The following is a 22828-nucleotide window of genomic DNA, read 5'->3' as shown; positions in this document are numbered from 1 at the left end:
GATTTAAAAACTCACCATCCAGATGGAAGGTCCCAAGTTCTAATAGAGCAATCCATTGAAGCACTTATTAACCAACGACCATCAGGACTGAAAGCCTTTAAATAAAAAAAAAAAAAAGAATACATATATAAATATATGTGTGTGTATATGTATGTATTTCTGTATGTATGTTTGTGTCTGTATATTTAACAGCTTAAAGAATACAAGAAAAGATAACGCATGCTTCATTAAAAAATGTTTGAAGTATAAAATTTACATCTTATTACATAAAATGCCATCTTATATACCACTGATTTGGATACAGCTAAGGACTAAGCTTTTACATGAATTATAAAAAGTTTTAAAAATGAACAGTTTCACCCAATTTTCAATTTCTACCCCATAATCTCCTATATTTATAGACAGTTAACAAACTGACTACTAATTGTTTTTAACATAAAACTGCTGTTTTGAGAACATTCTATTAGAAATATTTTGTGAGCCTAATTTCAATAATAAAGTATCTGTGAAAGCAACAAAAGCTCCATTTCCTTGAAAACCATCTATATCTTAGAATGGCTTTCTAAGAATGATTTTGAAGAATGCAATTTCTCTTAATATAGTGAAGTTACTAAAGAAGTCCTTCAGCTTGTACTTATAGATTCAGTTAAAAGTCTTTTCTCCCTTAATGATCTTTTATTTCCAAAGTATAAATTAAAACCACAATAATCAGATTTTCAAAATAAATTTAAATAATAAACTACTTATGCCACCATGAAGAAGTTATATCTTCTCTGTAGATAAAAATGGAAAAATAATAGCTCTCTTCCTGCAGCACATGAGCTTTAAACCAAGTCAAATGTAAAAGAAGACCCAAAAGGAAAAACTTTAAGGTTTATAATGGTAGTAGGTTGTTCATCCAGGAGTGTAAACACACCATAGGGATTATGACCATCCGTATTAGCAAATAATAGTGGGATAAGTGAACTCCAACTTGGTCATGGGGCTGCGATGATACTGTGGAAACTCAAACCTTAAGGTGCAGAGAACTCAATTTACAGAAGGATAGTGCAGATAATAAAGTATGGGAAAATGACTTTGATAGGTGAAGTCATGTAATAAATGCTCATAGGTTTAATGGAACAGGAGTAATTTGTTATTGACTAGGGGAAACTCCAGACATATAACTTGAAAGTAAAGTTTGAAAAGGAAAGAAATAGGAAGAGCAAGATGGCATTGACAGATGTTTTCAAAAATGCAATTTCATCACAATTACTCCACTCCCACCCCCATTTCTATAGATGCTGTCACAACAAATTCTGTTGATGGGTAGTTCTGCCAATCTCTTATCTGCAGAATAACACAATTTCCCGACCATTAACCCCCCACCCCTGATTTTTAAGGAAATGGGGGTAAACATTGCAAATTCAGATTTTTGTTGTGAGCACTGATAAATAAAAGTAGCTGTTGGGAGTGTCACTATGTAGGATTTTCTTTTATTTTTTCTGTTTCAAGTAAATAAAGGTATCTGCAATTGATGCAAAGTCTTCAACTTACACTTTTTAAACTAGAGTACTTATTACCATATTTCTCACGATAACAACATAATAGTAAGCTAAAACACATTTTTATTAATTAAACTCTTTTGAAGTTAAGATATATAACCTGTAGAAATAACACTAAACTAGAATGAACCAAGAATCAGATATTCCAGGTCTCCTATTAATTCATTATGAATGTAGAAAAACAGAAATGAGTTCTCTCAGCTTAGTTTAATATTAAGTCAAAAATGATACACTTATGTTTCAATGATTCACTCTCCAAAGTATATTTTGGCCTTGTTTAAAGAGAAAAAAATGAACTCTGGGATTTATACTTTAATGGCATTAACTTCCTGAGAAATATTAAACTTCTTTTAATTCTAAATTTTCCTTAAAAATCTCTTTTTTGAAAATTAGTCTCCTAATTATTCATTTTGAACATCTCCTATGGTGAGTTTAATGCTATTAAAAGTTTCAATTATTTGAACTTTTTAAACCTAAACAGAAATAGAAATGAATCAAGTTTTATTTAAACATCTAAAGTTTGTTTTACCATGTCATTTATTTGGCCTTGGTGTCCAGAAAACTCTCTGACAATCTTCCTAGTTTCTATGTCCAAAACAGTAATGGAGAAGTCGTCCAAGGCGAGTCCCAGAATGCCACTAGCAAAATAAATGCAACAGTTTTAATGAACAAACAAACAAAAAAAAAACCCTTGAACTAAAATCTCACAGTCATTTAAATTTTGTTAAGTATACCTTTGGGGGAAATTAAGCAAAATGCTCTTCTTTTATATGAAAAGTCTGGTTTTTCCCACTTGGTAAATTACCTATAGTTGACCACTTTACATGAGGGTTAGGGTGCCACCCCTCTGCAGACAAAAATCTGCATATAACTTTACAGCTGGGGGACTTCCCTGGTGGCACAGTAATTAAGAATCCGCTTGCCAATGCTGGGGACACGGGTTCGATCCCTGGTCTGGGAATATCCCACATTCCACGGAGCAAATAAGCCCGTGCGCCACAACTACTGAGCCTGCACTCTAGAGCCCGTGAGCCACAACTACTGATGCCCACGCATCTAGAGCCCATGCTCCGCAACAAAAGAAGCCACCGCAGTGAGAAGCCCACGCACTGAAACGAAGAGTAGCCCCAGCTTGCCGCAACTAGAAAAAGCCTGTGTGCAGCAACAAAGACCCAATGCAGCCAAAAGTAAAATTTTTAAAAAAAGATGATATTAACTTTACAGTTGGCCCTCCATGTCCATGGTTCTGCATCTGTGGACTCAACCAACAGTGGATCATGTAGTGCTACAGTGAGTATTTAGTGAAAGTTGTGTATAAGTGCACCTGCACAGTTCAAACCTGTGTTGTTCAAAGGTCTACTGTACTTAAATTAAGAACTAAAAACATCAAGAAGAAAGTCCATTATCATTAAAAGAAAAACTTTACCTGTCTCTATGTAGCAGCATCATATTTGGAGATGAATCAAGGCTCACAGAATGAATTAAAACTTTGTTTTTAAAGTTCCAGAACTTGAGTACTCCTTCACTACCAGTTGTAATTGTCAACTGGTTTAATCCATCCACTGCAACACCTCTAACAGATCCTTTATGGGCTTTAAAGCATATGGTAAAAGAAAAAAGAAATAAGAATTGCAACTGACTCTCTGAACACTACACAAACAGTGATTCCTTTATTTAAATATCTAAGTTCCCACTATTTAACACCCCTAAAATCTTTAAATTAATATGGATTTTAGGTAGCAGAGAGAAGATTATTATACCACTTGAGTAATAACAAAATCCATCAGGTTGATGCCATGAAGATTTCAAAAAATAGTTAAGATTTTCTGCTTAATGCAAGAAGAAAAAAAGAACCTTTAATTTCTATAATATCCACTTTCCCCTAATACAACTATGACTTCATTCTCTTTATTTCAACATGGTGTTTCAAATAGATATAATGGCAGGAACTGCCACATACGGCTGATGATAACCCATATACAACTTTAGCAAAATGACTGGCACTCAAGAATTTAATAAATGCCAGTGACAGTTATTAGCCTTTTATCTATCTATATTACTTTTTTTAAAAATAAGAAAAAGAAAAATATATTCAATACCTTGATCTTTGCCAAAACTTCCTCGGTGTATACCCGACTGCATGTTATATACATCTACAGTTCCTGATGAGAGACCAATCACAGCAAAGTTTCCACAAGAAGTTATATCCACTGCCTTAAGGGAAAAAAAATTAACACAAATGACACAGAAAATAGCTAACATTTTTATTGTACTTTATGGTTTCCAAAGTATTTTTTTAAATCTACTAATTATCTCATTTTTAAAAAAAGAATGATAAATGAATTGCTTCGTTAATTTTCTTAAACATAATGTAATTATATTTGGGTGTATTAGAAATATGTTTGATTCTATCTCCATTCTCTAAGAAGTATGGAGAAACCCATACTTCCAAGACAGCAAAACATAACCAAAGTTAACTCAATTGAAATTCATTCAGGAGAATGGTATATCAACTGGTCTTCAATTTTTAATTTATTCACAACGGTACTAAAGTCAAAGCATTCCACTGCCTAATTTCTCATTACCTTACTTTTGTAATTGCTTTTATAGCGGATATAAAACTGGAACCGTATCAGCTGGGATGTCCAATGAAAAAGCCCAAAATATTTTAATTACAACATATTAGGAAGGAAATACATGAGATACTGCATGGAAAACATTTAGTTTATAAGCAGTTTCTGTAAAATAAACTCATATTTTAATACTTAAAGTAGAAATATTATATTAAAAAGATGTCTTTTTTTCTGTTAAAAACATGAGACTGGCTATGTGGTGGGTCATGCTCAGAGAAATCCTTCATTGCCACTGCATCAGTCAGATGTCACCCACCCAAGAGTTAATTCAAAAAACTGTTGAATTTATGCCTAAAGAAACAGATGACTTCTAAGACCTAAAAGAAAATATTCAACGGAGGATATTTAACTGTGCAAAGCAGCATAAGACTGATACACCACTGAGTCAAGATATCTTTACACAGCATCCACAGAAGTATGCTCCACTTACATCTATATTTTTTCTAGACAATTATAGCTTATAACTTAAAAAAAGTTTTAGATAGGAAATTATGGACTAACCTTATAAAGCATTCTATCTTCTCAAATAGAACACTAACATAATTTTACCTATTCTGAACAACTCATAAATGTTTATGCTATGTTATATATTTATGCTCTCAGGAACTAATAAAGATACTAGGCTATAACCTACAAGTAATGGTCCCTGATGGCCCTGCTATACAGTAGTCCCCCTTATCTGCAGGGAATATGTTCCAAGACCCCCAGTGGATGCCTGAAACAGTAGACAGCACCAAACCCTATATATACTATGTTTTTTCCTGTATTAATGGGCAGGTAGTGTATAGAGCATGGACACGTTAGATAAAAAGATGATTCATGACAGAGAGGGACAGTGCTACTCAGATGGCATGCAATTTAAAACTTATAAATTGTGTACTTCTGGAATTTTCTATTTAATATTTTCAGATCAAAGTTGACTGCAGATAACTGAAACCATGGAAAATGAAACCATGGATAAGGGGGGACTGCTGTACTTTCTGGAACTTGCATTTATTTTAATAGGATTTATTGTTGTTAATGCGACTGCTTCTGGAAGTCTCCTTTTACTTATTTACTTATTCATTCTAACCTATTGTTGAAGATAGCACAAGCAAAGCAAAAATGAATAAGCTAAGAAGGTTACCTCTGATTGACAAATTGTACTCTAGCACATGGGTTCTCTGATAAATACTTACTGGTTTACTACTTATGGGCTCCTGGCTTTGTTCCAGATAGCTGACTCCAACCCAGCACCAGTTAAGTATCATTGTGTGTGTGTATGTGTGTATACACACACACACACACACACACACACACACACACACACACACACAATGTTCTATGAGTGATCATTATAGGCTATGAGTTAAGAACATAGGTTCTAGAAGGAGTGGTCCTAGGTTCAAATCCCAGCTCTTCCATTTACTAGTTTTACCGATCTCAGGCATATTACTCGTTACAGTAAGCCTCAGCCTCAGTTTTACTGCCTATAAAAAGAGGCTAACAATACTCCATTATCATAGGACTATTGTGAAAATAATATAATACTGATATGTGCTAGGCAGAGAGCCTAGAACAAAGTAAGCACACAAAAAATGTTAGCTGTAATTATTATTACCACTACTATTACAATAGCTACTCAAAACTTTGCAGGTAAACTTAAGAAGTTTAAGATAGACTCTCTATGGCTTACCGATAAAAGCTTAAGAGTAGATGTTTGTACTATGGAGAACAGAGCACACATACTGACAAAAAAAATTTGTACAAAATAGGATCAAATGTGGTTATACTTGAAATATGCATTTTCAAAAGCAGAGGCATCTAACAAACTAATAGAGCTAATAGATAAGTTCAGCAAGGTTGTTAAGATACAAGATCAATGTGCAAAAATCAATTATATTTCCATACATTAGCAATGAACAATCCGAAATGAAATTAAGGAAAGAATTCTATTTATAACAGTATTGAAAAGAATACAATTCTAGGAAAAATTACCCAAAGAAGTATGAGGCTTGTATACTGACAACTACAAAACACTGCTAACAGAAATTAAAAATCTAATTAAGTGGAAAGACATCCCATGTTTATGGATCAGGAGTAATATTACGATGGTTAACACTCCTCAAACTGAGGTGTGGAATCAACAAGATCCCTATCAAAATCCTAACTGCCTTCTCTGCAAAAATTGACAAGCTGATGCTAAAATTCATATGGAAATGCAATAGACCAGAATAGCCAAAACAATCTTGAAAAAAGAAGCACTTGGAAGATTCAATCATCCTGATTTCAAAAAACTTACTAAAAAGGTACCATAATCAAGACAGTGTGGTACTGGCATAAAAATAGACATATAGAACAATTAAAGAAAACTGAGAATCCAGAAAAAAACCCTCACATTCATGTCAAACAATTTTTGGCAAGGGTACCCAGGCCATTCAATGGGGAAAGAACAGTGTTTTGGGCAAATGATGCTGACATAACTAGATATCCAAATGTAAAGAATGAACTTGGATGCCTACATGACATCATACACAAAAATTAACTCGAAAAGGATTACAGATCTAAATTTAAGAGCTAACATTATGAAACTCTCAGATGAAATCACAGGAGTAAATTTTTCATGGCCTTGAGTTAGGCGATATTTTTCAAAAAACCACAAGAAAAAAAAAAAAGGTTGGACTTCAAAATTAAAACCCCTTATGCTGAAATGACACCAACATGAAAAGGAAATGACATCCCACAGAATGGGAGAAAATATTTGCAAATGACATACGTGATAAGGGACCTGTATCCAGAATATATAAAGAGCTATTTCAACTCAAGAGGAAAAAGATAAATAACCCCATTAAACAATGGCAAAGAATTTGAATAGACATTTCTCCAAAGATGTAGAAATGGCCAATAAGTACATGAAAAGATGCTCAACGTTGTTAAGTCACTGGGGAAATGCAAATCAGAAACCACAGTGATATACTACTTCATACACACTGGGACAGCAATAATCAAAAGAACGGATAAGCACAAGTGTTGGCTAGGACATACAGAAATTGGAACCCTTATACATTGCTGGTGGGAATATAAACTTGTGCAGCCACTTTGGGAAACAGGTTGGCAGTTCCTCAAAAACGTTAGAGTTACATTATGATCTAACAATTCCACTCCCAGATGTAAATATAGAGAAACAAAAACATACGTCCACACAAAAACTTGTGCACTGATGTCCACAGAAGCATTATTTATAATAGTCAAAAACTAGAAACAATACAAATGTCCACCATCTATCAATGGCTAAACAAAATTTCAAAAGTTGAAAATGAAATATTATTCAGCAATAAAAGGAATAAAGTATTGATACATGCTACAACATGGATGAACCTTAAAAACATTAACCTTAAAAATGCTAACTGAAAGAAGCCAGTCACAGAGACCATATATTGTATGATTCTATCTGTGTGAAATGCCCAGAATAGGCAAATCTATAGATAGAAAGTAGGTTGTGGTTGCCTAGGTTGGGGAGATGGCAAAGGGGAAAAGTGAGAGGATGGGGCTTATTGCTAGTGGGTACAGGGTTTCTTTCTGAGGTGATGAGAATGCTCTAAAATTAGACTGATTAGATTTTGGTGATAACTGCACAACTCTATGAATACACTAAAACCCATTAAATTGTACACTTTAAATGAGTGAATTTTACAGTATGTGAATTATATATCAGTAAAACTTATTTTGAAAAAGCAGAGGCAACGATTCTGCAAACCAAATTTGACATCATTTCTTTATACCTTAAAACCTGAACCCAATAGACGACTTACATTATTATCAAAAGAAAACAAAATAAAATTTTAATAGAGGAGTAAGAAGTTATAAGTTAACAGTGGCATTTAAAAACCATATTTAAAAAAGGCTTAGACAGTACTCAATCAGACAAATGTAAGAAATGAAGGATTTAAATAACTTCTACATCTTTAACTCATTAAAGATTTAGCTGAATCTTACTCCTACATTGAAAGAAAGAAAAGGAAGGAAGAAACCTTAAGATTCACTTTCACTGAATATAGTACTATATACTCAACATAATTCAGGTACGAAAGTATATTGATAAATGCTGAAATCCCCCTCAAAGTGTATCCTGAGTAATCCTATATTAATCAGAAAATTAAAATAACCAATATACAACATCTAATTAAGCAAAACTTAACTTAAACTTAAAATAATTCTCTCCAAGCTGGAAAACTTAACACTATTAGGGAAAAATTTCAAAATGTTAAACTATGTTCTTTGTTCTTTCAATGAATATTATCATTAATAAACTTGAGTATAATAAGATAACCACAAGACAGTTTTACAGGAGAAAACGCCCTTAAAAACAAGTTCACTTACTGTTGCAGTTATGTCATCTTTCTTCAGCTCTTTTGGCTTGAGAAAGTAAGCACCTATTGTAGATCTTTGATAGTTCCAGGTTGAGCAAGATAGCTTACCTTGATGGCAAGCAATGATACCATCCCAGTCACTTTCACGAGCTTCCTCTAAAACATAATTAAAAGCATAAATCAAATTGCTTTTCATTCCCTCCCTCATTCATTCACGTATTTTATTTATTAAGCATTTAATATTCTATGTTGTAATTAGGCACTAGGGACAGGATGGTAAACAGGTAATTTCTGAGAGCAATGAGCTTCCAATCTAACAAGAGATTCTGATTAGAAGAAATTACAATAAAGTAAGATGGTGTCTTGTAAGAGCACTCAGGAAGAGTTTACTAAGAGAACTGGGGAGAGTAATAAATGGTCCCTGAAAGAAGTAAAACAAGTAGAAATTAATCGGGGGGGGGGGGTTGCTAGAGCAGAGAGAGGTTGAGACACACACACAGGCCCAAGAGTAACTTGTACAAAATTAAGCACAGCAAGTAAGTGTCTTGAGAGGGGTGGCAGGAGGACAAGGCCACTAGGTCACATTACCAAGGGTCTTGAAAGCCATGTGAAGGAGAGGAGGTTGCACCCAAAAGGTGATAAGGAGCCATGAAAGATTTTTAAGCATATAAATGACATGATTCAGATCTTTTAGAAAGACCACTCAGGTTCTAAGATAGAAAATAAACAGGAGGGGGGGTTAAAGTTAAAAAAAAAAAATGACCAGTCATCAGGTTGTTATAAATAACCTTGAAATGGAAATGGTGCCTATACAATTATTTCTATGATAGTTTTCGCTCAACAATCTTATCACCTATCTACATTTTTCTTAAAATCACTTCTTCGAATGATGCACTGCTCAAATGACACAGTATACTAAGACCTCAGTATGTTCAGATGTTTATTAAATTAGCCAGAGCTCTATGTTCTCAGTTCTCACCTTTTTACATTAGTGACTTTCTTATACCAGGCATATAATAGAATAAATAGAAGAGCTACAAAATGAAATAGCAAACATTGTTTATTAATAGCTTACAGAGAACAAAGCCTAAATTATTAGACAACAAGTTCAAATTATAAATAACTCATTTTCAGTCTTCACACAAGACTAGCATGCACTTGGGATGCATCCTGGATTCTTATTAATATCTGCTGAAACATTTATTAAAATGGGAGAAATAAAGAAATATATTTTGAGTTACCCTCCGGACGCTTATTAATATTTGTAAAAACATTTATTAAAATGGAGGAAATAAAGAAATACATAGGAGGAAATAAATGACAGAGCAGAACTCGAAACACATTATGAAGTTTCTTACCAGCTGCAAACTTTGTGATGGGTGGAAGTCTCACTGACATGGTATTCTGAAGTCCTTTACGTTTGACTCTCTTTTTATTTATTAATCCTGTGGTTAGGGGAGAAGGGAATAGAGCTATGAAATCTTCTTAATGAAAAATGTATATATAAAAAAGCTATTCATTGTCATATAACTATAAACTTCAAGATATTCCCATTTAAGTCAGGTGCAAAATAAAGATGATATTACCACTATTATCAGTAGTATTAACAATGACAGAAATATAAATGAACAGACTGCAGTCACAATATTAGCAAAAAAATAAATATTAGCAAATTATATTAAAATATATAAAATACCACTGAATAATCTTAAATATGTGGGACCAATAGGAGGAAAACTAAAAAAACTTCACTGAGGAACATTAAAGACAACTTGAATGAGGATATATCATATTCCTAGATGTGATGATTCTTAAAAATATCAAATCTCTCCAATTTGATTCTAAGAAGAATTATTTTGGATATTGATTTTAAAATGATCCTGAAATTCATCTGGAAGTATATACATGCATGAATAGCCAGGATATTGGCTTGCAAAGAAGAGTAATTATAAATAAAACTGAACATTTTTGTTTAATAAACAAACTCTTTCAAATAACAGAAACCATGGGAAGGGATACAGAATAAAAGAGCCCTTTTTGCAAAAAGATGGGATGCTTCTTACTTTGATGCTTTCTCTAAGCTTCCTTCCATCTTTAAAATGTTATAGTCTGCAGATGGCTCAAGTTAGATCGTTAATGTCTTTTCGGTGGCAGCAGTATGTTTTTACCACTTAAGATGTTTTTTACCACCTAAGATATCTAACTCTTCAATAACCTTACAGTAGCACCTCAATCACTTCCATAGCAGCATCGATCTTAAGTATCTTACTACTACTCTTTCATACAAAGGATTTTTATTTCATCTGAAGAAAGAGGAAATTATCAATGAAATCTCCTCTGATTATCTTACAGAATCTTGAAATGATTTTTTGTGTGTGACCAACAGTTTTTTTCTATCTTGCAAATGACGTACCATGTCCCAAGCTCTTGTTAAATTTTTCATGTATTGTGGAAAATGACTGAAGAGTTCCATCCTGACCTGTTGATATACAGAGAAAATGCCTAATCAAGCTTCATTGAAACAATGGACCATTTAAATCACAGCTCTTATAATATTAGATTCTACAGAAAGCTTGAAGTTAGTTTGCAGCACTTTAAAAGGCGAGCTGATTGCAACTACCTAATTTATCATATTCAACTGCACACAGAATGCCATTTAGTAAGAACAAAGGATAAACTGAGGTGCTAATAACTGCCAGTAGATTATCTGTATAGGCAAGGGCCACATTTCTGGAATTTGCCCTTTCTGTCTCTGAGGATTAGTAAATAGAACGACACTCCAAATAAAAGTAATAGCAGCTACAGTGTTCCCTGAAGTATTCAAAAACAATCACCTCATTTTACCCAGATTTCCAAGTCACTCAAAGGGGCATTTGAATCTAAAACTGTGTAAATACCAAATAAATATTAAATACCTAATAAATATTAAACACTCTGCTCTCATTACTTGCTGAAATAAATTAATGCACAAAGCAGAAACTCACTTGCGCTAAGAATTTGTTGTCCGTTTTGTCCATAATATCTTATTTTGGTAAGAGGAGCACTATGTCCCATTCTGAATCTCAAAAGCCGGCCTTCACCTGTGGGACCATCAAATATCCATATCTGCCAAGAAATAAAAAAGTAAGGTTCTTCCACAATGTTTTAAGTGATCCGCAAGCAGTCAAATCATCTCCTATACAAATGTGGCACTGGGTATTGCGTGCAGACCACTGACCCTGGAGTGGGGGCTGGGGAAAAGCTAAGCTGTAACTCTCTCACTTTACTAAAATCATGTAACCTGCTATGCGTTCTATTTCATCTGTATCAATATCTTATCCCATATTCCCTTCATCTGCTAGGTTCCAGGCTGATACAGTACAGCAGGCTTATAATAACCAAAGGGTAGGACACATGAGCCAAGAAAGGTAAGAATCATAGTACCCTGAGAGCATTGTCAGCACCATTTGTGACAAGAAGTGGTTCTCTATGGAGAAATGTCAGCCCGGCAATTGCTGTAGAATGTGCATTTCTCATTTGATTGATTAACTTTTTGTCTTCTAGATCCCAGAGTCCAATATGGCCACATGGGCTTCCAGCTGCCATTACTGGATGACCATCTGTTGTTAAAATAGAATACATAAAGAAAAACATGCAACTTAAAACAATTAAACTTAAGAATTTCTCTCTCCATCCTTTTAATCCATAAATATAAAGTTTAAAAAAAGACTATACACCAATAATCTATCAATATTCCTTTGGCTCTTTATATTCCAGTATTTCATTCATTTCTATTAGATTAAATTATAAGAAAATATTAAGAAAATCTCTATGAGCTTCAAACTAATGCATTTCAAGTGTTCTTAATTTTCATCAATCAATAAATTAAGGACTTCCCTGGTGGCACAGTGGTTAAGAATCCACCTGCCAACGCAGGGGACATGGGTTTAAGCCCTGGTCCGGGAAGATCCCACATGCCGCAGAGCAACTAAGACCGTGCGCCATAACTACTGAGCCCGTGCTCTGCAATAAGAGAAGCCACCGCAATGAGAAGCCCTCGCACCTCCGCAAGAGTATCCCCCATTCGCCGCAACCAGAGAAAGCCCCTGCACAGCAACGAAGACCCACCACAGCCAAAAATAAATTAAAAAAAAAAAAAAAGTTAAGTTACCTGTGCGAAATGAAATCGAAGTAATAGGTCCCCAGTCTTGACGAAACTTCATTAATGTTTCATCAAACTTAATGTTGTGAATGATAATCTGACCCGACATAAGACCAACAGCAACAACATCCACAGCTGGTGCCTGAAAATTAAATTACTCAACTTTTTATTTTCTTAATCAAATTAAATTAATAGCTTTAATAATACTGATGATTACATCATTACTTATGTGTTATCAAATTATTAATAGCTTTAATAATACGATGAGTACATCATTACTTATGTGTTATCAAAAGAAATAATGGAATATCTAATCTAATAGTCTATGATTATAATCTTCTGTTTTTTTGTTTTTTTTTTTGCGGTACGTGGGCCTCTCACTGTTGTGGCCTCTCCTGTTGTGGAGCACAGGCTCCAGACGCACAGGCTCAGCGGCCACGGCTCACGGGCCTTGCTGCTCCGCGGCATGTGGGATCTTCCCGGACCGGGGCACGAACCCGTGTCCCCTGCATCAGCAGGCGGACTCTCAACCACTGCGCCACCAGGGAAGCCCTATAATCTTCATTTTATAAATGGTCTTACATACAGACTCCATAAATTTCTTTATTTTAGCACACAAGATCAATGTCTAATACCATTACAAAATGGAATCAGGCTAACATGTTATTAATTTGCCATCAAGTAACTACTACGCATGAGACCCTGTGTAGAAGCTGGGTATACTAAAACAAGTATGATGTCTTGCCCTCAAAGGACCTAATCATCTGATAACTTTGGGGTCTTCTGGGTAGGTAAAAGCAGAGTAAGGCTGACGGTAGTGTGAGAGAATAAAGGAATGTATATAAACTGGGCAGGTATAAGCAACTGATATTTAGAAAGACAAGGGTACATGGCTGTATATGTGTCCAAAATAGATATAAGATTCTCTGCAGACATACAGTCATTCATTCATACATGTCCTATAGACTCATAAAAACAAAAAGCAGTTATTTCTGGAAAAGTCAAGCATTTAATGAATTATTAAGATTTGGGCCCCAATTATCTCAAGCTACAGATCTCAACATCCTGACAAATTTTTCCGAATGACCTAAAATCTCCCTTGCTTCACTGAAAAACTCATCTCCGCTCTTTACAAGGCACTGGACTACATGCTTACAAAATGAGTGGTAAACATGGTTCCATAGCAACCACAGATTTAGAGCCTAATTCCAGGCAAAAAGGTTTCCACAAACGTTTATAGACAAAGGCGCTGTTTTCAATTACATTTCCAAAACACTATTTTTTACGGTGTTATTTGTAAAGATACACTAGTCTATATATTATTTTGTCTTTAGGTCCAAAAATATGGTTGGCCCCTGAAAATGAAAGATGCTACTACTATGAGCTTCATTTCTTCTTTGACATAACAGAAAAAGACTAACCTGCTGAAGCGCTGTCACTCCAACTTTCCATCCCGCAAATGTATACAGAAGTTTACTACAACAAGAAAAATAGTTGAAAGCTATTTTTTTTGGGGGGGGGGAGAAAACCAAAGTCAACTACATATTAAAAAATGAAATAATAACAGGTGATATTTATTAAGTTCTTACTCTGCCCCACACTATTCTAAGTATATATATTAAAACAATTCCATGAGGTAGATACCACCATTTTCCAGATAAAGAAACTAAGAAACTTAATTATGTGAAAAAAATCAAGCTAAGATCACATGGCTAAAATTGACAGAGCCCAGAGAGACCAACTCCAGATCCTAAGCTGCTAAGAACTACTCTACTATGCAACATCTTTAAGAAATTAAATAGAAAGAAAAAAAATACATGAGTAACCATGTTATATGACAGATACAATTTAAAATAAAATCTTAGAATATTGGCAGATCTCATTTTTCACTGCAACGTGTTCCTAGAAACATATCACAAAAGGGAATACATTATAATTACAATACTCCTTGTATGTTACATGACTGTTACACGGCAATACTGACGCTGCTTTAAATTTCAGAATCAAGCCATAAATGATAAAGAATCCATAGAGCAGAGATATATGAAATTGTTATAATGACAAAGTACTTAAGCATATGTTAAATTTTTTAAGGGGCACAGATTAGATCACTCAGTGATTATCCAAGGGATACTTAATGTACAATAAAGAGTGTAAACATCACATAAAGAACCTAAAGAGATAACCTTAGGGCACAGAATATTTCAGTCATTATCCCTCAGCCTAGTGCAGAGTAGGTAGTCAATGATATTTATTAAATTGAACAGAAACACTGAATTAGAACTAGGATAAACATTAAACCTCTGAAAATCTTATTTCCCTTTTCGAATTTATAAGGGCTTTGGAAAGAACAATTTGGATGGTCAAATATTTTTGTTTGTCCTTTTAACGCTATACAAAGGAAAGTGAGCTGCCATTTTTTTCTCTGGATAAACGTTCAAATAACAGGCAGAGGTATCTAAAATCATTTATCTAGACCCCAAGCTATACCAATAATATTAAGTAGATATCCGTCATGTCTGTGGTTGATGATCAATGTACTTTTACCCTGAAAACCATTCCTAAATGCTAGCACTAAATTAACACTGATTTGCTTTGCCATCTTACCTTTCTTAGTTTACTGAGAACTAAAAGCTTCCCAGCGACAATCTCATAATTATCTTCTGATCCTGTGTACTAGAGCCTTCTTTACAGCTTTATGAATTCTTTACAGTGACTAAGGCCGTTAGTATATACTTTTCAACAAGGATTTATGAAGCTGCCTACCATGTTCCAAGACCATATCCAAGCTTTCACATATGTGATGCCGTGAGTATAACTCCAAAAACAGGTATATTTACTGAAAGCTCTCCAAATAAACATATAAAGGCAAGGAGAATTGAGAGACTTAAGTGCGCATCAGGGAGTAGTGATGAGGATTACGTAAGAATCACTTATGTTCTAAATATTGTGCTTACTTGGATTTTACATTCCACAACTGGAGGCTTCCTTGTTCACTGCCAAGAAGTATTTTATTCAAGTAGGTACTCGGATGCAAAATTGCAGAAATTTTAAATACTGATTTATCAAAAGACAACTGCAGGTATTCTTCTATGAAAGTAAAAGTTATAAACAATATGTAACTTTTTAATAAAATAGTTTAAAATATTTTTCATATACCCATATATTTAGCACTTAAAATCTACCATATCAAAGATTTATGTACTAATATAAATCAAAGACATATGCTAACCTATAAACATTCCCTGAGAAATTAAACAAATGTGATGAGGGTCAACTTGCAAATTTAACTTTGACTGTCAAGAATTTTCTAAAAGTTCTAATATCAATACTGTTTAAAATTTCACTGACAAATTGGTTTACAGGAATGAAAACAAGGGTTCAAAAAAAAAATGACGCTAGGGATCAGACTTAGTATTTTTATAATTTGATCAAGAGGCAGCAAATGTTCCAAGTGAAGCGCATGCACTGAGCTGAGCTATTCTAGGGAGTGAAGGACCAAATATCTAGAGAGCTTGACTGGCTCCTCAAACATGTAAAAGTCAGAGGCAAACTTCAGTGAAAGGAGCAGTGCTTCTCACATTTTCACAGGAGAACCTCTAGCAGAGGAGAAGACCTTATAGCCCCGTGGAGTAGAAAATGGCACAGCCAGCTGTCTCTCGCTGCAAGATCAAAACATTTTTTGAAATGCCACGTATGTTTAAAATTCCTATGTGTGAATTTTCTTTTCTACTTCACAGTTCATCCACGATGAAAACAATTTTTCACTAAATTTCCTAATAAATTTGAATATCAGAGAAGGTACATTTCTTTTAATCTTTAGTTTCACATACTATCTGGTTGCTACACACTCCCAGGGGTATGTGTACCCCAGTTTAAGGAGAATAGATTAACAGGTGAGAATTAGACAAATTTTACTTAAATACTATTTTAAAAGATTCTTGCCTCTGTTCGTAACTAACAGTTTTACTTAAGATCACCACAAACAGCTCCCTGAAGACACTGTGCTGCAGCAACAGCAACAAAAAGCTGGACATAAGGATCAACAGAAAGCCTACTGAACTCTAAGAATCAGGTTCTCTAATTTTATAAAAGGCCTTTTAACATCCATCTGCACAGGTACTACTTTTGGAATTCTGTTCCCTCCATCTGAGCAAAGACAAAACAAACAGTGACTAATCTGAACAAGAACATGGAATGACTCCCAGGAGGGCAATCTTTCTAGGATTTTTACTAAAAATAAACACATTATATCAAAAAATGAGTTAATCAAGAGATAACAAAAGCTAAAAATGTAACAGATTAAAAAACTTAAAAGCTTTAATTCATGAGAGACCCCACAGTCTTTTACATGAAGAAAGCTGGGGATATTCCGGTGATAAGTTCCTAACCTTTGAAGATAACATGGTCCTATAAACATAGCTCAGTGACAGTGTTTAAGAATATCACAGTTAAAGGACACTGACTCATATTCTTAGAAAAAGGATGTATATTTTCCTTCAGATTACTGGATCTTCAAGTTTACTATTATAATTTCACTTACTGAAAGTTGAAAATACAAACCAAGTATTACTCAGATGTGAACATACACCAAAATTCACCCCACAGAGAAAATAATATAACATGTCATTAAACTTGGAGAACTGCTATACTAATACTGAACTAGTCTTAGTTCAGAAAAACACATTAAGCAGGTTATAAACAGTTAGCTTAACTAGCTGACTAAAATTATTGATACTTACCCATTTTTTACTTAGAACCTTTTTCCTTACACGTGTTAAAGATTCTTAAAATTTTTTTTACTGCTTTACTCCTCTGATATAGAAGTTATGCTTGCCTAGATACTTAATTTTAGCTACACACATACTACCCCAAGACAAAGCAATAAATTGGTTCTTACCTTCTGAATATATGTGCCAAATAATAAGAATACCGTCAGTATCAACAGAAATAACGTGATCCCCAAAGGGTTGCAAAAGATGGATTTCTGCCTTATGACCCTTAAAGGTATGTACTACCTACAATGTCAAAGTTCAAAGGAATTTCATATTATTATTCATTCATCATGTATTATTATTCATATTATCCAAAAAACAGGCTAATCCTGAAGATGCTCATGTTAAGAAACGTGGTCCAACTTTTGATTACCCAAGGTTAGATTAACAAATAGCAAGGAATCAGGCATTTTTACCTGCTCCCCCAGCCAGTCCAATAAGGAGACATGAACTAGGAACACAGAAATGAGATCTCTGAGGCTCAGCTTCTCAACCGAGCTTAGGAAGCATGCACACAGCTGGGTCCCTCACCCCATCCAATCAGCGCAATTCCATGCTGATGGTATGTTCTAGAAGGCTGACCTCTACAGCCATCACCAGCTGGCTTCCACATGAGACAAGGGAGAGAGATATAAGATACTCCTTCCATATAGCTTTCTGTCTTGACACAGACACCCTTACCCTTACAGCAGCAGCTGCATCCTCAATAACTACAGTTCCCTCCCCCACGGTTTCAGTTCCCACCAGGCTCCAGAAACACTATTTCTTTTCCTTGTCCCTTTGGCCCTAGGGATGGTAACCGCTTCCTAGAGTTGATAGTCTCTGATACCTTTCTACCCCTACTTTCTAGGTTTATCTCCCAGGGAAAACTACAAATTGCAATATTTTGCAAAAAAAAAAAAGACACTTTTCCTGACTCTCTAAAAGTCAAAACAACTCCCATTAAAGAACTGTACAGGTAAGTTGCCTTCCTCTGCCGTAGGTAGTGATGATGGAAAATGTTGGGAACAAACATCATCAGTCCAAGTTAAACTTTGAAAAGCACAGTGATTCTATCACTTGGCTATCTAGGCATCCCCATGGCCACTTTCCCTTTTCATTCTGGACCACTAGAGCCAGGTCGCCTCTCAAGTCAGTTGTTCCAGGACAAACTTAGAAATGAATGAGTAAATTAACAAGAAAAGATCCTTCCTTAGTAGAGAAAACAGAGAATCTAGCTTTCTCTTTATAGGAAACAAGCACTTGGTTCTTAGAAAATGAGTCATGGGCTGTGTTGTTCATAATGAAAAAGTCAATCCACATAAAGCAGTAGTGCAAATAGGAATCTCTTAGGAAAACATTTTCAAACTACTCTTAACTAAATCCTACCCCAACCAAATAAACAAAGTAGAAAACTCCAGAGACAGGACGTGGCTGGTCACAAAAATGTTTTATGAGCTGTGCAAATAATTCTAACATTGATCCTTGGCAAAGAAAACTGAACTAAAGCACCAGTTTTAACTAATTTTGAGAATTTGATGAAATCAACTTTCTTTTCCTCCAGAAAAGTGAATATACATTAAAAAAAAAAAAATGTCCAGAGTGTCCCAGATGAAGAATAACAACATTAAAGTTCCCTCAACTACCATGACAATCAACTACTGACTGCAAAAGACAAACAAATTAAAATAGTTCAGTGATACAAACCTCTTTATTACGGGCAAAGGCAGAGAAAACATTCCCATAAGCAGCAAAGACTAGCCTCCCATCAGCTGCCATACAACAGATATCCTGTGGAAGGGAGTTACCTAGGAAAAAGGAAATATAAGAAGTAAGGATTTTTAAGATCTTGGAACAAATAGAAACCTCAAGTATATGTATAACATTTTTCCTGACTATAATTTAAAAATATGTATGTATGAGAATCAGAGTATAAAATTTAGATTTCAATGTTATTTTAGACATTTAACAGTAACTAATACACTAAAAATATGACATCACCTTGACCTTCCTTAGAGAATTAATGTCTGGTATTTGCAGACATAAAAATGTAATCCTAAAGAAATGAGAAGAAGCTTTTGAGGTTATTTGGAAAAAAAAAAATCCTCACTAAATACACAAAACTCTGGCAGATGGTCACCTAGCCTTCATGTGAATGCCTTCAGGAACATCAAGTTCCTAATAACTGCAGGAAAATTTTAAAAGTAAATCAAAACCTAGAACTCTAACTCTACCCTTTAGCGTAACCTAAAAAAACCTCCATATGATATTCTACATGCTGACCTTTCAAGTGAATAATATGGTTTCCACTCAGTCTTCTCCAAGATAAATATGCCTATCACCTCTAGCCATTTCTTATGATAGGATTTCTTGATTCCTCTCTCACTACCATGGTCACACTGGCCTTTTCTTTTTATTTCCTATTTTGGGGGCGGGAGGCTTAAAATATAGAGAATCGCTTTAAGTATCTTTCATGCTGATATTCTGTTTTGGGATTGCATTTCCAAAATACTATTTTTATTGGTTTACCCTTTGCTTTAGTATTTGACTTAGGTTTTAGTGCCCTTCTACTGCCTTCTATAATTTTAAAAATGTAAGTTTATCAGACATGTACACTGGATTCTTTATAGCTCTGTTTCTCTTACAAAGATCATATTTGATGGTGAAACTAGAATCTCTCAGCCCTGGCAAGCTCTTTATTCTATTAAAGAGTTTTCAAAAAAAAAAAATTCCTTCCATTGGAAAAAAAAAAATCAAAATGCGGAAAAAGGGAAAACTCTTTCTTACAATAGAATGATAGAATCAGAAAATCACTGATAATCATCCTACTAATAACTGATTCAGGCAAGAATCATCACCAAATGATAAACCTAGCAGTAGTTGAAACTTTGTAGAGTAAAAGGACACTTACATGGTCTCAATGTATCTTAGCACTTATTACATTTATTAGTTACAAAGGGTAAAACTTTAAAATGGAGCTGCCTGATAAATGTCACCTTAACCAAATGATCAAAGTTTTCACTGCCAGGAATAAGACTAACCAATAGCATGTGCCTCCTGATATGGTTCATTGAGAATTCAGCATCATTTCTGTTATTATTGCCATACTGCATAACCTGAATCTAATCATCAGGAAGCATTAGAAAAAGTCAAACTGAAGAATATTCTAAAAAAGAACTAGCCTATACTCTTCAAAAAATAAATGTTGTAAAACACAAAGAAAGTCTGATGAATTAGTCTAGATTAAAGAAGACCAAAGAGACATGACAACTGAAGGCAACACACGATCCTGCCTTGGACTTTTTGTTGTTGTTGCTATGTAAGTTTACTATAAATACACGCTGGAGTCCTTGTTCTGCAAGTCTTAAATTATGTCAAAATTATAAAAAATTTTAAGATACTAAACATGCACAAATTCAGGATAAAGTCTATACTTACTTACTGCAACCAGACTAAGTTTCTGAACCTGTCTTAAAGAAAAAAGAAATGATTAAATTTTTACTAACAAAAACAACTATAATAATCTAACATTTGAAGATTAAGATCTAACCTCATACATAAATTTGCTATTCTGTCCTTCCTTAAAGAGACACTTAACTGACCCTAATTTTCATTATTAGGAAAGCTTATATTTTCTACTATTTCATCAGATGAAAGGGTAGGTGTCACACATAGTTTTCTATATGGGTCATGTAGTAAATATTTTAACGCTTTGCATGCTGTGTGGTTTTTGTTGCAATTACTCAACTGATAATGTACCACGAAAGCAGCCATATATGACACAAAAACAAACGTGCATGGCTGTATTCCAATACATTTGACTTATGGATATAGATTGTAATTTTCAAAATTTTCATATGCCATGAAATATTATTCTTCTTTGGATTATTTCCCAATCATTTAAAAACGTCAAAACCATTCATCTCAGAAGCACAGAGCTCAGAGGGGTATAAGGAGAAATTCATACCCTAGAGATGTGTAAGACTGAAAGAGCCCTTGAAGATGAATTAAATAATCTGTTTCTTAATCAAGAGTATATGGATGTCTCCATCCCACGTCAAAATTTGATTATACTGCATCCTACTACTATGCAAATTTTACTTGGAGATTATGCTATATTAGAATAAACACAAACATACACAGAAAAATAAATAAATAAAAACGTCATGGGTCATACAAAAACTGTTGGCAGAACTGGCTTGCAGGCTGCAGTTTGTGGACCCCAATTTATGGTTACTGATCCAGCTATGTGACTTTAAGAAAGTTACTCACGGGAAGTTTAGGGAAATTAGCTTGCTATCAAATGTGGACTGTCCCCTACAACATAATTAATCGCACCCCCTCCAGTTATCCCAATGTTTTTTAGCCTGTGTTTCTAACCCAGCTCTTGTCGCGAATTGCACAAAATTGCTTGCAACTCTTTCTGATGAAGAAGGTGGTGGCGCCAGGGAGTTTTTAAAATCACATTTACATCTTCAAGAGAACTTCAACAAATATTTACAGAGCAAATACATTGCTATTGAACTGAAATGTTCTCTAGTTCCTCCCCCTAGACAGACTGCCTCCGAAACTCTTCCCAAGCAGACCTCAAGGGCTAAATCAACACGTGGATGTAATGCGGTGGCGAAAGCCCTTGGTAGGTGATGGAGGAGAGCGGGATTGCCACAGACAGAGTTGGGGGCCGGGGAGGGTGATTCCCGGGAAGCGGGCGAAAGAAGTCACTCACGTCATAGGTGTGGAAGCTTTTGCCCACGCACGTCGTCACATAGAATCGGCGCTTCAGCGCACTGAACCGCACCACGTGTGGAATGTCGTTGCTGAAAAGCCCCAAAGCCCGGAACCCCGCGAAAAGGGCGCTAGCAGTGCGGTCTCCTGCGCTCCGCTCCATTGCTTCCGCGGTGGGGTTTCCTCTGGGCTCCAGTACCAGTGGAAACCGCGCACCCAGTCTCTCTGCGCGTCTCGTGGCACAATCCTTTGCCGGGTTCCCAAGCTCTTCCGGTCCCTGCTGCCAATCGCGTGAGCGGAGACTGTCCTCAGTGCATTTGAAAAAGAGCTCCCTGCGGAGCTCGAAGGGGAGGCGCGACTTCAGTTCCGCCGTCCACAGTCTTCAGCAGTTTAACGGTGCTCCCAGCTCTCCCGGGCCTGGAAGACACTCGAGTCACTTTTCAGCGGGACCTTAGGGGAGGGGAAAGACTGGGGAAGCAAGCACAAGGGCCAGGAGGGTGAAGGGGAAACCGAAGTCTTAACTCAGATGGAGTCAGGTTAAACGTGTGATTTTGAAAACGTGTGAAACGATGAGACTGCCAAGAAAATTTGAACACTGAGTGGATATTTGATGATATTAAGACATTATTGTTTAAATATGTGATAGTAGTATTGTGATTATGTTCTTAAAGGTCCTTATATT

The 22828-nt window shown here is 35.2% G+C and overlaps 1 protein-coding gene across 3 annotated transcripts in view; it reads right to left on the bottom strand.

The window, feature by feature from the left end:
* The window catches only part of WDR36 (WD repeat domain 36), a 37590-nt gene extending 15160 nt beyond the window's left edge, over nt 1-22430 (bottom strand). For 2 of the 3 annotated variants that reach the window (XM_067731404.1, XM_067731407.1), the window contains exons 1-16: nt 22148-22430; nt 20860-20887; nt 19129-19229; nt 17568-17685; nt 15625-15757; nt 14089-14143; nt 12677-12809; nt 11950-12125; nt 11511-11631; nt 10940-11005; nt 9885-9971; nt 8537-8682; nt 3644-3758; nt 2971-3136; nt 2074-2182; nt 16-95 (exon numbers count right to left, since the gene is read on the bottom strand). In XM_067731404.1, coding sequence (XP_067587505.1) covers nt 16-95; nt 2074-2182; nt 2971-3136; nt 3644-3758; nt 8537-8682; nt 9885-9971; nt 10940-11005; nt 11511-11631; nt 11950-12125; nt 12677-12809; nt 14089-14143; nt 15625-15757; nt 17568-17685; nt 19129-19229; nt 20860-20887; nt 22148-22309 — 1796 coding nt within the window. In that variant the 5' untranslated portion in view covers nt 22310-22430. Of the gene's footprint in view, nt 1-15; nt 96-2073; nt 2183-2970; nt 3137-3643; nt 3759-8536; nt 8683-9884; nt 9972-10939; nt 11006-11510; nt 11632-11949; nt 12126-12676; nt 12810-14088; nt 14144-15624; nt 15758-17567; nt 17686-19128; nt 19230-20859; nt 20888-20971; nt 21084-22147 lie in introns of those variants that run through there. The other variant, XM_067731405.1, reaches the window with a different exon arrangement.
* Between the last annotated feature and the right edge of the window lie 398 nt (nt 22431-22828).

The sequence above is a fragment of the Pseudorca crassidens genome, chromosome 3 (genome assembly GCF_039906515.1).
Source record: "Pseudorca crassidens isolate mPseCra1 chromosome 3, mPseCra1.hap1, whole genome shotgun sequence".
In the NCBI taxonomy this organism is placed as follows: Eukaryota; Metazoa; Chordata; class Mammalia; order Artiodactyla; family Delphinidae; genus Pseudorca; species Pseudorca crassidens.
This window is presented reverse-complemented; position numbering and strand designations above follow the sequence as displayed.